We start from the raw sequence: 18,174 nt of genomic DNA, 5'->3' as shown, positions 1-18,174 counted from the left end.
CAGCTTCTATTTTGCTACAGTTAATTAACCTGAGCTCTGATTGGTTAATATAGGCAACAAAGACATTCTCAGTATAACAAAGCTAATATATGTTGTGAAATGCTTCTATTTGCTTAGTTTTTGCCTTTTAATAATTACATTTCTATCTATTTGTTTTGTGGTTTTTGTGTGCAGAATAAATTTTTGTTAACACATTCTATTTTGCTAACAGCAGTCATTAACCCGGGCGAAGCCGGGTAGTACAGCTAGTCTAATATATAAAGCTGAATGTGTGTGTGTGTGTATGTATGTATGTATGTATGTATGTCCGGGATTGGCATCTGAACCGTAGCAGCTACAGCCACAAAATTTTGCACAGTCACACGTCTGGACCCCGAGAGCGTCATAGGCTATGTTGTGAGGTGAAATTTTAACCCCGCGCTTTCCAATTCACCAAACAATTTTGCCCCTATCTACATAATGGGGAAAAAGTGAAAGGAAAAGTGTTCGAGGCGTCGCAGCTACAGGCACAAAATTTTGCACAGTCACACGTCTGGACCCTGAGAGCGTCAAAGCTATATTGTGAGGTGAAATTTTAACCCCGCGCTTTCCAAGTCACCAAACAATTTTGCCCCTATCTACATAATGGGGAAAAAATGAAAGGAAAAGTGTTGGAGGCAAATTAACAGCTGCCAGATGTGAACAAGGGGGACTTAAAGAATGACAGCGATGGCACCAAAGAGTATATACTGTACAGTTGCTAAGGTGGGGCCCCAACATGGGATAATCACACCACCACGGGGATATGAACACACACACAAAATGCGCCACACACTACCACGTGCTCGAACACATATACCACCCTCAGTGCACATTTCACCACACATACACCAACCTCGCCACATAAAAGTAGAAACACAAAAGTCGCCGCTCAAAACTCGCCACGCGCAAAACTCTCCACATGCAAAACTCGCCACACGTGCAAAACTCGCCACACGCAAAACTTGCACACGCAGAAAAATTGCCACACGCAGAAAAATTGCCACATGCACAAAAGTTGCAACACATGCAAAAGTTGCCTCACACAAAACTTGCACATACTCAAAAGGCACCACACATAAAACTCGCCACGCGCAAAACTCGCCATGCGCAAAACTTGCTGCACACAACTTGCTACACTAACCTGTCACATGCAACTCGACACACAAAAAGTTGCTACACGCATGTCGCCACACAAAACTCATCTCACAAAAGTCCCTACATGCATGTCGCCACACGCAACTCAACACACACAACTTGACACACGAAACTCGCCCTAAAACACACACAAGTCTGGTATCCTTCAAAAATAAAAATCTGATTAATAAGCAGACAAACTACAAGAGCAACAAATGTACCATATAGGAATCCGGCAGCTGTCAGTCACATGACCAGTCTATTATGTGTATGTGTGAGCTAATATATACTGCCAGGGGGTGGGCTTACTGTTGGCTGGGGATTTATCAGGCTGCCATTTTAGCTTACAAATACTGAGGTAAAAATACTGACCAAATAACGTGTGAACGAGGGCTAATACAGGAGGAGATGGCATACAGCTATATACTATATACAGGAGATGACACACAGGTATATACTATTTACAGGGGAGATGACACACAGGTATATACTATATACAGGAGGAGATGACACACAGATATATACTATATACAGGAGAGATGACACACAGGTATATACTATATAGAGGAGGAGATGACATACAGGTACATACTACATACAGGAGGAGATGACATACAGGAGGAGATGACATACAGGTATATACTATATACAGGAGGAGATGACACACAGGTATATACTATATACAGGAGCAGATTACCTACAGGTATATAGTATATACAGGAGGAGATGACACAGGTATATGCTATGTATAGGAGGAGATGACATACAGGTATATACTATATACAGGAGATGACACACAGATATATACTATATATAGGTGAGATGACACACAGGTATATACTATATACAGGAGATTACATACAGGTATATCTAATATATAAAGCTGAATGTGTGTATGTATGTATGTGTGTATGTCCGGGATTGGCATCTGTACCGTCGCAGCTACAGCCACAAAATTTTGCACAGTCACACGTCTGGACCCCGAGAGCGTCATAGGCTATGTTGTGAGGTGAAATTTTAACCCCGCGCGTTCCAATTCACCAAACAATTTTGCTCCTATCTACATAATGGGGAAAAAGTGAAGGGAAAAGTGTTGGAGGAAAATTGACAGCTGCCAGATGTGAACAATGAGGACTTAAAGAATGAGAGCGATGGCGACAAAGAGTATATACCGTACAGTTGCTAAGGTGGGGCCCCGACATGGGATACTCACCACACACGGGGATATGAACACAAACACAAAATGCGCCACACACTACCACGTGCTTGAACACATATACCACCCTCAGCACACATTTCACCACACACACACACCAACCTCGCCACATAAAAGTCGAAACACAAAAGTCACCACTCAAAACTCGCTACATGCAAAACTCGCCATATGCAAAACTAGGCTCACGCAAAACTCGCCACACGTGCAAAACTCACCTCATGGAAAACTCACCTCATGCAAAACTTGCACACACAGAAAAATTGCCACATGTACAAAAGTTGCACCACATGCAAAAGTTGCCTCACACAAAACTTGCACATACTCAAAATGCACCACACATAAAACTCGCCACGCGCAAAACTCGCCATGCACAAATCTTGCTGCACACAACTTGCTACACTAACCTGTCACATGCAACTCAACACACAAAATGTTGCTACACGCATGTCGCCACACAAAACTCATCTCACAAAAGTCGCTACATGCATGTCGCCACACGCAACTCAACACACACAACTTGACACATAAAACTCGCCCTAAAACACACACAAGTCTGGTATTGTCCTTCAAAAATAAAAATCTGATTAATAAGCAAACTACAAGAGCAACAAATGTACCATATAGGAAATACGGCAGCTGTCAGTCACATGACCTGTCTATTATGTGTATGTGTGAGCTAATATATACTGCCAGGGGGGAGGGCTTCCTGTTGGCTGGGGATTTATCAGGCTGCCAATAGCAACCAATCACAGCTCAGCTTCTATTTTGCTACAGTTAATTAACCTGAGCTCTGATTGGTTAATATAGGCAACAAAGACATTCTCAGTATAACAAAGCTAATATATGTTGTGAAATGCTTCTATTTGCTTAGTTTTTGCCTTTTAATAATTACATTTCTATCTATTTGTTTTGTGGTTTTTGTGTGCAGAATAAATTTTTGTTAACACATTCTATTTTGCTAACAGCAGTCATTAACCCGGGCGAAGCCGGGTAGTACAGCTAGTATCCTATAAATCTCCTATTGAGTAACCTTAACTACATTAACTACCAATAGAATGCCGCCAAAAAGAGAATTACCGTATTTTTCCGACCATAAGAGGCACTTTTTTTCCTCCAAATTTGTGAGGAAAGTGTGGGTGCGTCTTATGGTCGGGATGTAGCATGTGGGGAGGGGGGCAGTAGCGAGTGGGATCGCACTGTAATCCCACTTCAGGAGGCAGAAAAATGTCCCCACTGCCTGGAATCAGCGCTGGGGAAACCATGTGGTCCTGATGATTAAGTGCAGTGAATATTCATTAGCTACTTCCCCGCCCACCTATCAGCTGAGCTGTGAGGAGCAGCAAATGAATACTGCACTTAAGCAGGGACACACATGGTTTCCTCAGCGCTGGATTCCTGCAGCAGCTGGGGAGATCTGTGTGTCCGGGGGAGGAGGAGGCAGCAGCAGCAGGGGCCAGGGGTGAGGAGATCGCTGCATACCTGCCTGTGCTGGACGCTGAGTGCTGTGCACAAGGAGGACCTGTGTGATGTCAGAAGTGGGCGGGCTGGAGCATCACATGGCAGCTCAGAGCCCTCCTTTTTCTTGACATCATCACAGGTCCTTCAGACTCCCCACTAGAATCTGCAGGCTTCCTCTTATAACCTGTGCTGTGGAAAGGCAACAAGAGGGAGGGCTCTGTGTGTTCACTCATGGGATGCTTTTACCTCACTACAGGCTGGCTCGCACAATTAAGAGGTTAGTCTTTACAAAACACAATAAAGCACTCTGCCACTCCTTTGGTGAACTACAACTCCCAGCATGTCATAGGATCTGCAGGACATGCTGGGAGTTATAGTTCTCCCATGGGATTTTAAAGCAGCACTCCAGTGTTATTTTGCAGTGCTGGAGTGGTGCTTCCAATATAAGCCCTGTGCCCCCATTCTTATACTCACCCTCCAGCATCTTCATATAGTACTTTACAGACACCACACTGGTCCCGCAGCTTCCACCATAATAACATACTATTATATATAATAACACCACATACAATAGTATGTTATTTATGTTATTAAATATTTTACCACATTTTTTTGCTTCAAATATTTTTTCCCCTATTTTCCACCTCTAAAACCTGGGTGCGCCTTATAGTCCGAAAAATATGGTACTCATAAATTTCACCCTGTAAGCAATGCCCCCAAAGTCACGGATCTTACGTCTTACATATATATTAAATTATTATCGATTATAGAGTATGGTAAGAGGAGTTCCATCTACCCCATATTTTCTCAAATTTATCTAGACATCCTCTATTCTGATACAGTGTCCGTTCATACGGGATAATTGAGTTCACTAAATCAACCCAAGCTCTAAGAGATGGGCAAGAACCACCCATCCATCGCAACGCTAACACCTTTCGCGCTATAAACAGCGTCTCTCGCAGAAAAATCCCAGTGTAATGGTCCCAGGTCTCCGCATCCCACACCCCAAATAAACAGATCAGTGGCTCAAGTGGGACAGGAATCGACAACAAGGACGTCAATAATGTTGTCACCTCCCTCCAATAATGAAGAATAACAGGACACCTCCAAATCATATGAATAAAATCTGCATCACTAGAATGACATCTCAGACAATCCGACGAGTGAAGGCGACCCATTTTAAAAAGTCGAATTGGGGTTAAATAGGATTGGTATATGATGGAAGAAATGGTTTTTGAACAATATAGTAGGTATAAGCCTAACCAGAAAGACGTCTTTTTGCCACAGACAGCATGATGTGCTGGACCTTCTGTAAATCTCAGTATAGAGTAGAATCTCAGAGGTCAGTACCTGAATAATTGACCCTGCATAGAATTACATTTAGTAGGATGTAAACATTGTTTTTCTAATTTTATTTCTGATACATGGATATCGGGGTGGCCATCTTTGCTGTGGTGCTTTACAGCAGATATATGGACATAGGCTACAATAGACTAGAAATGTTTGCAGACTGATAGAGTGATGACCATCTGTTATCGGTGCATTACAGATACTGTGGCATCCATAGACAGGCGTTTTCCTAATCCTGCCTGTGAACAGAATGGCAAGACTACTGGCTAATGTCAGCCATACACATTGGACATCTGCTGACCAAGCCATCATCTCTCCCGACTCCCCCACACCTAGTAAGCTCTCTGCTTGGCTGGCGCTCCTGTGTTCTCTTATTACAGAGCTGCAGCCCAATCATCCGGCAGCGGCTTATCTCACATACAAAACCGCCTGATAACTTCAGTTCCCTGACAGTCTGTCACTGAGCAGTCAAAAGAGATAGACGGCTGGGCCATGCCCCCAAAATCAGCGGGTACGCAAGTGCCCAATGTCTACAGAGGAAAACTCACATACCAGAAAACGTTATCCATTATAAATATATGTTAACAACCTATACCTCTGCCCTTCACCTCGCCAAACAGACCTACTTTACCACCCTTATCTCCTCACTATCAAACACCACAAAAAAACGGACACCCTTCACTCCCTCCTCGGCCCGAAAGCACAGGTCCTTATAGAAGACATTTGTGCTGATGATCTGACCTCCCACTTAACAGAGAAAATAGAAAATATCTGTCCGGAAATTAGCTCCCATCCCTCCTCACATCTCCTCTGGGTTAGGCCTCTTTCACACTTCCGTCTTATCTCTCCCGTCGAGTTTTGAAAAAACAGGATCCTGAAAATTTCTCTGCAGGATCCTGTTTTTTCCCATAGACTTGTATTAGCGACGGATTGTAACGGATGGCCATCTGTTTCATCTGTGGTGCACTGGATCCGTCGGAAAATAGCGGTCTGTCGTGCAGAGAAAACGTTCCGAGGAAAACCCGTCATCGGCTATAATGGAAGCCTATGGAGGCAGTATGGAGCGGGCGCCGGGCACTGACTGGATTGAAGTAGGGAGGGACTAATCAGACTGTGCCCGTCGCTGATTGGTCGCGGCAGCCAGGACAGGCAGCTAGCGAGACCAATAAGCGACGCGGGAATTCCGGGACAGACAGACGGAAGTACCCCTTAGACAATTATATAGTAAATAAGCCCCTATACTTTGTGTCTCCCCACCTCATTGTAGATTGGGCAGGGTTGTCATTATTTTGCTTTAATTATTCTATTATCATTAACGTTGTTACCTAGGACTATATGAACTGCTGAATTGTAAAGCGCTGCAGAATAGGTCTGCGCTATATAAATTAAGAGTATTATTATTAAATTAACTTATAAATTGTGTATTAATAGAACCTGAGTATTAGTATTGTATTTTATTATCTATATTAACAATTATATTTCTAAGTATTGTATTTAAAAATTAATTTTTATTCTGATGACACTTTCCTTTTACCATAAAGTTTTATATTGGCCTTCCAGATAGTGTGATTATTTTATGTCCAATTATTGAAAAATATGTGATAAGCGCCACATCAGGAGTCCGGTTCCGGATTAGCGGAATGTTATGGGATGGCCATGGCTATTTTCGCTCCATGTATTATCTCATAGCAGTGACCGGCTAGCACCCAGAGAAGGTAGATATAAATGACTTCTACTTACTAGAAGCTTCCAGAAGTTCAGGGTGATGAATATATGGTATTAGAGGGGCCGGCAGATCAGCAAAAAATGCCTTGAGAGCACCAGCCACCGCATTTACATTAACTTCCATGGTCGCCAGGTTCAGACTGTTATCTGCAATACAAAAGAGACAGCACATGAGTATGAGAACAGGCACGAGACATCTCCAAGGATGGAAAGAAGGAGACACCAAGGGCTTGTCACCAAAGTACAAAGAGGCTGTTGTAACCTGAACAGTGTGTTCTCTCCCACTATATTGATAATGAAGGGGAATAACAGGCACTGTGCAAACAGAACTAATCTCACAAATGCAGATAGAGTCTGTAATAAAAAAAACAAAAAACAATTAAAGGATCTGTCCAGGGAAAAACAAAGCTTTGGATATGTGAAACGTAAAAACCAGGTCACACTCATCTACCAGCACATGCTTGGATCCAGCTTCAGCAGAGATAGGAAGAATTGTCTCTGTACCAGCAGATTGGCTGCAGCGGTCTGGAGAAACAGTGACATCACCGCTTACTGAGCGGCCTGCGCTGGACCCAGGTGGGTGCCGGTAGGTGAATATAACAAAGTTTATTTTACAACTCTAATTTCATGGGCAGCGTTTTGTTTTGCCCTGATAACTAGTGATGAGAGCAAGTGCTCGTTACTCAAGTTTGGACCAAATATCGTGGATGCTCCAATGACATGTTCGATTACCCGAGCCCACGTGTGTCACAGCTGTTAACCAGCCACAAAACATGGGGATGGCCCATGTATATCAGGCAATCTCTGCATGTTTTGTGGCAGTCTGACAGCTGCGAAACATGAGGGCGCAATAAATCGAACACATCACTTGAGCACCCACGATACTCTGCATACCCGAGAACTCTAGGCAAGCTCCCCTAACGAGCACTTGGACTCATCGCTACTGATAAACCCTGCGGCATAGGAGCAGTTTTTCATTATAAAATCATCTTTTATGGCAAGTAATTCGGAAAACATCCCAACAAATAAATGCTGTCGTCAGCTATAAACAAGAATGCTGACATGAAAAGGCTCTGCAATACAGAAGGCCTGAAATGTTTACTAAGGAGTTATTTATTCCCAATGGTAAACGCAAAAAAATCCCCCCAAAAAACGTTATGTTGGCTGAATTGGTCACATCACCACCCAAGAAACTGGTCAAAAAGTTGTAAGTAGACCAAAATGGTACTCATAAAAACTTCAGCTCACCCACAAAAAACAAGCTCTCACAGCATGGTTCTTGGAAGATGGGGATGACAAAACAAGACTGGGAAATCCAAAACTAAATGGACAGGAGGGTTATGACTCTTCCCAGCAAATATTTTATATAGTGTGCATGCCGATCCAGCAGCTACATTTACCATGGCATGCCAATAGGGGTCTATACGTTATTACGGGAGGGTCCAGCAGCTACATTCACCATAGCATGCCAATAAGGGTCTATACGTTATTACGGGAGGGTCCAGCAGCTACATTCACCATAGCATGCCAATAGGGGTCTGTACGTTATTACGGGAGGGTCCAGCAGCTACATTCACCATGGCATGCCAATAAGGGTCTATACGTTATTACGGGAGGGTCCAGCAGCTACATTTACCATGGCATGCCAATAAGGGTCTATACGTTATTACGGGAGGGTCCAGCAGCTACATTTACCATGGCATGCCAATAAGGGTCTATACGTTATTACGGGAGGGTCCAGCAGCTACATTCACCATAGCATGCCAATAGGGGTCTGTACATTATTACGGGAGGGTCCAGGATCTACATTCACCATAGCATGCCAATAGTGGTCTGTACGTTATTACGGGAGGGTCCAGCAGATACATTTACCATGGCATGCCAACAGGGGTCTATACGTTATTACGGGAGGGTCCAGCATCTACATTCACCATGGCATGCCAATAGGTGTCTGTACGTTATTACGGGAGGGTCCAGCAGCTACATTTACCATGGCATGCCAATGGGGTCTGTACGTTATTACGGGAGGGTCCAGCAGCTACATTCACCATAGCATGCCAATAGGGGTCTGTACATTATTACGGGAGGGTCCAGGCTCTACATTCACCATAGCATGCCAATAGTGGTCTGTACATTATTACGGGAGGGTCCAGGATCTACATTCACCATAGCATGCCAACAGGGGTCTATACGTTATTACGGGAGGGTCCAGCATCTACATTCACCATGGCATGCCAATAGGGGTCTGTACGTTATTACGGGAGGGTCCAGCAGCTACATTTACCATGGCATGCCAATGGGGTCTGTACGTTATTACGGGAGGGTCCAGCATCTACATTCACCATGGCATGCCAATAGGGGTCTGTACGTTATTACGGGAGGGTTCAGCAGCTACATTCACCATGGCATGCCAACAGGGGTCTATACGTTATTACGGGAGGGTCCAGCAGCTACATTCACCATGGCATGCCAATAGGGGTCTGTACGTTATTACGGGAGGGTCCAGCAGCTACATTCACCATGGCATGCCAATAAGGGTCTATACGTTATTACGGGAGGGTCCAGCAGCTACATTCACCATAGCATGCCAATAGTGGTCTGTACGTTATTACGGGAGGGTCCAGCAGCTACATTCACCATGGCATGCCAATAGGGGTCTGACCGTTATTACGGGAGGGTCCAGCAGCTACATTCACCATAGCATGCCAACAGGGGTCTATACGTTATTACGGGAGGGTCCAGCAGCTACATTCACCATGGCATGCCAATAGGGGTCTGTACGTTATTACGGGAGGGTCCAGCAGCTACATTCACCATAGCATGCCAACAGGGGTCTATACGTTATTACGGGAGGGTCCAGCAGCTACATTCACCATGGCATGCCAACAGGGGTCTATACGTTATTACGGGAGGGTCCAGCAGCTACATTCACCATGGCATGCCAATAGGGGTCTGTACGTTATTACGGGAGGGTCCAGCAGCTACATTCACCATGGCATGCCAATAAGGGTCTATACGTTATTACGGGAGGGTCCAGCAGCTACATTCACCATAGCATGCCAATAGTGGTCTGTACGTTATTACGGGAGGGTCCAGCAGCTACATTCACCATGGCATGCCAATAGGGGTCTGTACGTTATTACGGGAGGGTCCAGCAGCTACATTCACCATAGCATGCCAATAAGGGTCTATACGTTATTACAGGAGGGTCCAGCAGCTACATTCACCATGGCATGCCAATAAGGGTCTGTACGTTATTACGGGAGGGTCCAGCAGCTACATTCACCATAGCATGCCAATAAGGGTCTATACGTTATTACAGGAGGGTCCAGCAGCTACATTCACCATGGCATGCCAATAAGGGTCTATACGTTATTACGGGAGGGTCCAGCAGCTACATTCACCATAGCATGCCAATAGTGGTCTGTACGTTATTACGGGAGGGTCCAGCAGATACATTTACCATGGCATGCCAACAGGGGTCTATACGTTATTACGGGAGGGTCCAGCATCTACATTCACCATGGCATGCCAATAGGGGTCTGTACGTTATTACGGGAGGGTCCAGCAGCTACATTTACCATGGCATGCCAATGGGGTCTGTACGTTATTACGGGAGGGTCCAGCATCTACATTCACCATGGCATGCCAATAGGGGTCTGTACGTTATTACGGGAGGGTCCAGCAGCTACATTTACCATGGCATGCCAATGGGGTCTGTACGTTATTACGGGAGGGTCCAGCATCTACATTCACCATGGCATGCCAATAGGGGTCTGTACGTTATTACGGGAGGGTCCAGCAGCTACATTTACCATGGCATGCCAATAGGGGTCTATACGTTATTACGGGAGGCTCCAGCAGCTACATTTGCCATGGCATGCCAATGGGGTCTGTAAGATATTACAGGAGAGTCCAGCAGCTACATTCACCATGGCATGCCAATAGTTCTTCATGATCGTGGTAAATTTATTTAATATGGCTTGTGTTTGTGGAAAACAAAAACAAAAAAAAAAAACGTAAATGTGGCGAAAATTTAGAAACCAAGTTTCAAAATTTTATTTTTATGCCCTTAAATCAGAGATTTGTCACACAAAATAGTTAATAAAGAACATTTACCACATGTCTACTTTACATCAGCACAATGTTTGAAATTTTTTTGTTAGGAAGTTATAAGGGTTAACCAGCATTTTCTAATTTTTCCAACAAAATTTACAAAAAAATTTTTAGGGACCACATCACATTTCTAGTGACTTTCAGGGGTCTATATGACAGAAAATAGCCAAAAGTGACACCGTTGTAAAAACTGCTGAAAACCACATTCAAGAAGTTTATTAACCCTTCAGGTGCCTCACAGGAATTTTTGCAATGTGGAAAGAAAAAAATTAACTTTTACACAAAAATTATACTTTAGCCCCAAATTATTCAATTTCTCAAGGGTATCTTTACAAATTTCACCATAAAATTTGTTGTGCAATTTCTCCTGAGTACAAAGATGCTGAATATGTGAAGGAAACCTATTATTTGAGAGCACAGCAGGGCTTGGAAGGGGAGGAGCGTCATTTGATGTTTTGAATGCAAAATTTGCTGGAATAATTAGCGAACGCCATGTTGTGTTTGTAGAGCCCCTGAGGTGCCTAAACAGTGGAAACCCCTCACACGTGACCCCATTTTGGGAACTAGACCCCCCCCAAGAAACTTATCTAGATGTGTGGTGAGCATAGAGCTGTGAAGATTTATTGAAAAACCAAACAAAAAAAAAAATTTTTCCCCACAAAAACTTTTTTTGCCCCAATTTTTAAACTACAGAAGAAAATGAACCCAAAAATGTGTTGTGCAATTTCTCCTGAGCACACAAATACTCCATATGGGAGTGAAAACTGTTGTTTGGGTGCATGGCAGGGCTCAAAGGAAGGAGTGACGTTTTGGAAAGCCGACTCTGATGGAATGATCTGCAGATGTCGTGTCGCGTTTGATGTGCCTAAGCAGTGGAAAACACCCACAAGTGACCCCATTTTGGAATTTATTTAGATATGTGGTGAGCCCCTTGAACCCACAGATGCTTCACAGAATTTTACAATGTGGATATGTAAAAAAGGAAAAAACATTTATAAAAACACAAAAATGTTGTTTTAGCCCCAAATTGTTTCATTTTCAGAATTATAGCAGAAGATAATAGACCCCAAAATCTTTTATGCAATTTCTCTGGAGTATGCAGATACCCCATATGTCGGCGAAAACAACATTTGAGGAACAGTGCAAAGTTCAGAAAAGAAGAGGCGCCATATTGGAGTTCAGATTTTGCTGGACTGGTTTGAGGGTGCCATATCATATTGGGCAAAGCCAAAGGCCTGAGGTACAAGAAAAGCAAAACCCCCATAAGTGACCCCATTTTACAAACTACACCTCTCAATGAATTCATCTAGGGGTGCAGGATCATCTCCTGAATGTAGAAATACCCCATATGTGGCTATACAATACTGCTTAGCCACACGGAGAGAAAGACAGTTGTGCAATTTGCCTCCTGAAGAGCAAATATTTCTAGAATAGTATGCAGATTTCATATACAGATCCTTTAAGTGCTAGAATAGCAGAATTCCCCCTCAAGGGACCCCATTTTGGAACTTATAACCCTTTGGGAATTTATCTACAGGTTTAGTGATGATTTTTCATTCCATGGGTCTTTTCCAGAAACAAGGAGCAGTGGATGTTGCTGAGTGAAAATTGCAAACTTCCATTGTAGAGACCAATAAGCTGTAGTGACCAGTAAATGAGCCCAGTTCCCTATAGGAATGCCAAATATGTGGAAGCTAACTGCAGTTTAGGCACACTGTACTCAAAAGGTAGGGGGGTCATTTGGAATTGGGTGCACAGAATTTGCTGAATTTCTTTTGACGGGTGAGGAGCCTTTTCGCTTTTCCAGAGCCTTTGTGCTACCAGTAATGTGGAAGCCCCTATATTTCCATTAACAGATGACAGACCTCAGTAGGGACTTGCATTTTTGTGGACTGATTTGAAGCTTGTATTGGGAATATTTACATAATGTTTGGGATCACATTTATCCGGCGCTCTACGCTGAGCACTTATATTGGGGTTTCCATCTAAGCCTCTGAGTGACGCGATTCAAATGAAACCCCCGATGGATCCATTCACTATAATAAGGTAGCAGTTACTCTGGACTTTGTCTGGACTCTGTTCAACAGTGTCCTTTTTTCAGAGGTGCACAAAACTGTGGTTGATGGCACTTTTATGCACGCTTAAAAAGACAAGACACAGCCGGATCATAAGCAGCCACACAGCGTCCACAGTACCTCAATCTGCCTCATTACAAGGTATCTTCCGCCAGGGGTTTGGTCTGAATCACATATTTAAGACATTTACATGGAACCTCTGGTGTAATCGCTCAGCACAGAGCGCGCAGGATAAATGTGCGCTGAGCCTTACTGCGATCTTTGGGAGGCAGAATGAACAAGTCACCAACAGGTGAAGAATCGGTTTTATTTATTTTTACCCCGTTCATCGTGCGGTATAAGTGATTAGACAACTTTATTATTCGGATCGGTACAATTACAGAGATACCAGATTAATATAATTTTTTTATGTTTGGCTGCGGTCATACACTAAAAGATGCTTCTTATTGAAAAAACTAGGTCATCACCATATTTTGAGCGCTATAATTTTTCCATATTTCATCCCACAGTTCTGTGAAGGCTTGTTTTTTTTGCGGTACCGTTTTCGGTCACAACATTTTTGGATCTCTTTTTATTCGGATTTTTGGGAGGCAGAATGAACAAAAATCAGCAATTCTGGAATTGTTTGTTTTTTTAATGCCGTTGCTGTGGTAAACTTGATAAGGCGGCTTTATTTTTTGGGTTAGTCCGATTACAGTGATATCACATTTATATATAGTTTATGTTTTGGCACTTTTACGCAATAAAAACTATTCTATAGCAAAAATAATTATTGTTACATCGCTTTTTCCTGAGAGCTATAACTATTTTCCTGCTGACGGAGCTGTGTGACAGCTTGTTTTTTGTGGGAAAAGATGACATTTTCAGTGATACCACTTTTATTTACATTCATCTTTTTGATTGCGTTTTATTTCACTTATTGTTTGGCAGTATGATGAAAAAGCATTGCTCTTTGGCTTTTTTTTTATTACGGTATTCTCTGAAGTGGTTAACTAGTGGGACAGTTTTATAGGTTGGGTAGTTCCGGACGAGGCAATACAAAGTGTGTACTTTTTCTCAAAAAAAATTTCATATAAATATTTTTTTAATGGGTACAATATATTGAAAAAAAAAATGTGCTTTTTTTAATATATATTTAAACATAATTTTTTTCACTTTATTCAGCCCGATTGCTTATTAAGCATGGGAATGCAGGAGCTTTCCCATGCCTTGAAAACTGTCAGTGCTGCACTGACAAACTTGGCTACATCATGCTCTGAGCATGATTTAGAAAGTTTGCTAGCTCTGGTGACCCAGATGTCGTCATGATGACATCGAGTGACCATGGCAACGATCGGGCCCCCGTGATGACATCATGGGGGCGGCGATCCAAGGGCAGAGGGGTTTTCTCTCTCTGCCAGCTCGCTATATGCTGCAATCGATTGCAGCACTTTGCCAGTTAGAGTGCCGGGTGTCAGCAGGCAGAATCAACTGACACCTGGCAGCGATTGCCCACGCACAGCATCCTGTACGCAGGCGATCTCCATGAAGTATATATACTGCATTGGTCGGGAAGTCCTTCCCAACCATGACGTATATATACTGCAAATGTCGGGAAGGGGTTAAAGTAAAAGTGCAACGTTACTAAATGAATGGATTATTAGTACATAGCAATAATAGCGTGGAAAGTGGTAAACTATTACCTAATAACATCGATTACTCACTCTGGTCAAACAGCTTCTGAATATTATCTTGGTCCGTTTTGTATCCGCACACACGATATAGACCCTCAGTGCCAAGTCCTGAAATTAAACAAATAATTATAAATTATATTTCTTTTAACGTTGCCTAATGTGTAAAGGGCTCAAGCAAACGTAAATGCAGATTCTGGTACCAGAGCACAGAAAAATACATTCATAGTCAAAGAATCTTTTTACCCCTCCCCACTCAAACAATTTTTCATTTTCTTCTACCCTTTTTGAGTCAACAGACATATGAGGACTTGTTTCTCCTGAGACAAAGTTGTACCTTTGAATGACACCATTCATTTTATCAGGTGATGTACTGGAAAATAGGGGGAAAAAAATTTCAAGTGCAAAAATTCTAGTATGATTCCCCAGGTATGTACGATAACAGAGTTACCAAACATGCAGAGCTTTTTTTTTTGTTAGTGAAGATTTTTTTTTTTGCAAAAAATAAATGAATAATTAGCTTGTGTCGTCGTTTTCAAAGACTCGTAATATTTTCAATTTTTCATCAACGGGGCTGTCTGAGGACTTGTTTTTTGTGGTCTGAGCTGACATTTTTATTGATAACATTTTAGGGTAGATAAGATGATTTGATAGTCTCTTATTGCAGTAGACCACCCAAAAAACAGCTATTCTAGAGTTTTATTTTATATTTTGATAGACTTAATTTTTTTCTTTCATTAATGGGTGGGGGGAGGAATGGTAGAGAGATTAAAAAAAAAATTAATATTTTTAAAAGTTTTTTTTTTTTTCTACTGTATTTTATAGTCTCCTTAGGGGACTTGAACCTGCAGATGTCTGACCACTGTGTCCAGTAAAATTCATGGTCTCCAACCATGTACTGGCGTTCATACATTGCCCAGTATAGTAAAGTACAACGTATCCGCAAAGGGCAAGGTGCCTAAAGAAAAACCAAGTCACTTATTTTAACCACTTGGTGCCTTTGGAAACCTGAAATTTCTTTCAGGAATAGAATATTCTATTAAAATGATTATGGCGGGGTAAACCCCAACGAGCACAGAAATGTATTCCTGTTCCCCCAACTTTTCTATTGGGGTTTATGAAGCTTCCTATTAATGAGTCAATAAATAAAAGATGAACTGGCTAACGAAGAGTAGAATATTTCATCTACGGTTAATATACCCATGGTACCAGAGACATATTGGGCTCGCTTAACATTTTTCCACACAACAGCTGCTGGGTGATACTTAAATTTGCCATGTAAAATGGTTGTCCATGTCCACCTTGCATCGTGCATAGGTTCCATGGATCAGGGAAGGTCTGCTTGGGGATCCCCTTTCGAAATACATAGTTTATCAATTTTTGTGGGGAATACAGAGTAGCTTTTAGTCAAGACAAAAGATCCATAGTGGGAAACACATGCTTCCAATCTGATAGAGCCAGGCTGTACACATTGCTAGGTTATTATATATCATCACGCAGTTCTTTCTGGTGTAGGACTGGATGATACTAGCGGCATTTTACTTTTACTAGTTAGCGTTGGCCTGATCCGCTGGGGATCACTTCCAGAACTTCCTTTTCAGAGCAGATGGCCGGCTAAGTGAACACAGATTTGTGCTTGCCTTTAGCAAACCTTCACATGAAGCACGTAACAGCAGACACACCATAATGCTACTGCTGCTTGAAGACTTGTGCGGCGAGCGGCCAAAAAAGGAACAGATTCTTATCCAGTTCATAGATTTGCGAGACATTGCCCCATAAGGTCACGTTAGACTGTTGTCTTCACGATTAGGATACATTCAGATCTAAGTATGACTCTACTTCAATCAAGGAACTGGAAACGCCAGACAAAGCGAGAAGAGGAACCGAGAAAAGCTCATGATAAAGCAAATGGTTTCGCTCCCTTACGGCATTTGCTTCTGGTGCTATTTTGGTCGCAGATGTTTGTACTTGTGGAGAGCCGGAAAGCTCAAGTTTTATAATGAACAAGGGGAACAGAAACAATGGATATGTTGTAAATCTGCCATATTAACAGAGTTGCCACTTCACATCTTGTCCATACTGCTTCATTAGCCACTGATTGGAATGATGGCGCGGAGTAAAGTACGACTCCTAAGAAATGTTGTGCATATTTCAGCGGCTGTACAGAACTATGAAAAATGTACTTCGGTAGTAGAATAAATTCCATTTCTATCCTTAATTTGTGGCAAGTTTTGACCGCTCTCAGTTATGCCCCCACGCAGGTGAAGGTCCACACGCTTTTCAAAAAGTTTGTAGAACCGACATAAAAAAACAACTTATGGAAAAAACAGTAGCAAAAACTACTCAACTAAGAACAGTAATGAGAAACCACAAAAATTAGACAAGCTTTTTACTGCTTGCGCTAAAGCTGCAGGGGCTGCCGACAATCTCATGATGGTAGCTGTCAGGTAGGTGGATACTTCGCTTCTCTTCTCAGAGCATGAATGCATTGGTGCAACAAGATAAGTGGCTCTACAGGGGTCCGACATAAACCCACTCACCCGCCTACATAGAATCTAAACTATATGATTAGCTGATCTGAAAAAGCGCGTTAATGGGAGCGATCAGTAATGTTAATTAAAAGATTAAAAATTCCACTGGCAATTATTCTATCCTTATGGTGCTCTTAAAGCGTACCACCGGTCCGACGGCGCACAAGCTAGCAGAGGGGAATCGCATCGAGCTGCACTGCTCCTATTGCTCCGCTCTGGTGACGAGACCACAATTTGTGCAAGTATGGGAAAATGACTTCCAGGGCTTGTAATTTCAGTAACTCGGTTAACGACACTGTTGCAATCAATGTTTTCTCTCTCCAAAAAAATTGACAACGAAAAACAAAGCAATTATTATGTCTTGTGTCTAGAATAAAAACATCCATATGACGAAATGGTAGCAGACAAAAAATTCTGTATGGGACGATCCTACTCCTTAGAAAGAGCATATTAAAGCGAACGTGAGAAGAGTTTGTAGTCCGTTACCCTTGGGTTGCAGAGGCCTCTATGGGAGCTGCAGCAACAAAAGGAAAGATTTTGAATCGACACAGTGATAATAGGAAAAAATATGTAGAACGGTAGAAATAAGGAAGTTTCAACACCTATAGTGCTGGCAGAATATTGATGAAAAGGAACAGTCCACTCAAAATGAGCATGTAGCCCACACAGATCATTATAAGTGATTAGCCGTATGATCGAAAATACAAAATATTCGGATTGAAGATGGCGGCACTCACCACGGTCACCCGAATCACAGACAACGGCCCATTGAGACCTGCATAAGTGTCAGTAGATGTGTAATGGCCGTTGCCCGCTATCTGATTTGCTCATTCTCTCACCGCTAGAGTTTATTATGCTTCTAATAGATCAATAAAGAA

At 42.5% G+C, this 18,174-nt stretch overlaps 1 protein-coding gene across 1 annotated transcript in view; it reads right to left on the bottom strand.

Annotated features, from left to right (window-relative positions):
• ARHGAP5 (Rho GTPase activating protein 5) overlaps nucleotides 1-18,174 on the bottom strand; it is an 85,995-nt gene that overhangs the window by 9,262 nt on the left and 58,559 nt on the right. Inside the window, exons 4-5 of the mRNA XM_077261087.1 lie at nucleotides 14,799-14,876; nucleotides 6,920-7,051 (exon numbers count right to left, since the gene is read on the bottom strand). Of these exons, the coding sequence (XP_077117202.1) occupies nucleotides 6,920-7,051; nucleotides 14,799-14,876 (210 nt within the window). The remainder of the gene's footprint in view (nucleotides 1-6,919; nucleotides 7,052-14,798; nucleotides 14,877-18,174) is intronic.

The sequence above is a fragment of the Ranitomeya variabilis genome, chromosome 1 (assembly GCF_051348905.1).
Source record: "Ranitomeya variabilis isolate aRanVar5 chromosome 1, aRanVar5.hap1, whole genome shotgun sequence".
NCBI classification, from domain to species: Eukaryota; Metazoa; Chordata; class Amphibia; order Anura; family Dendrobatidae; genus Ranitomeya; species Ranitomeya variabilis.
The sequence above is the reverse complement of the archived record's forward strand: the minus strand, read 5'-3'. Positions and strand labels throughout refer to the sequence as shown.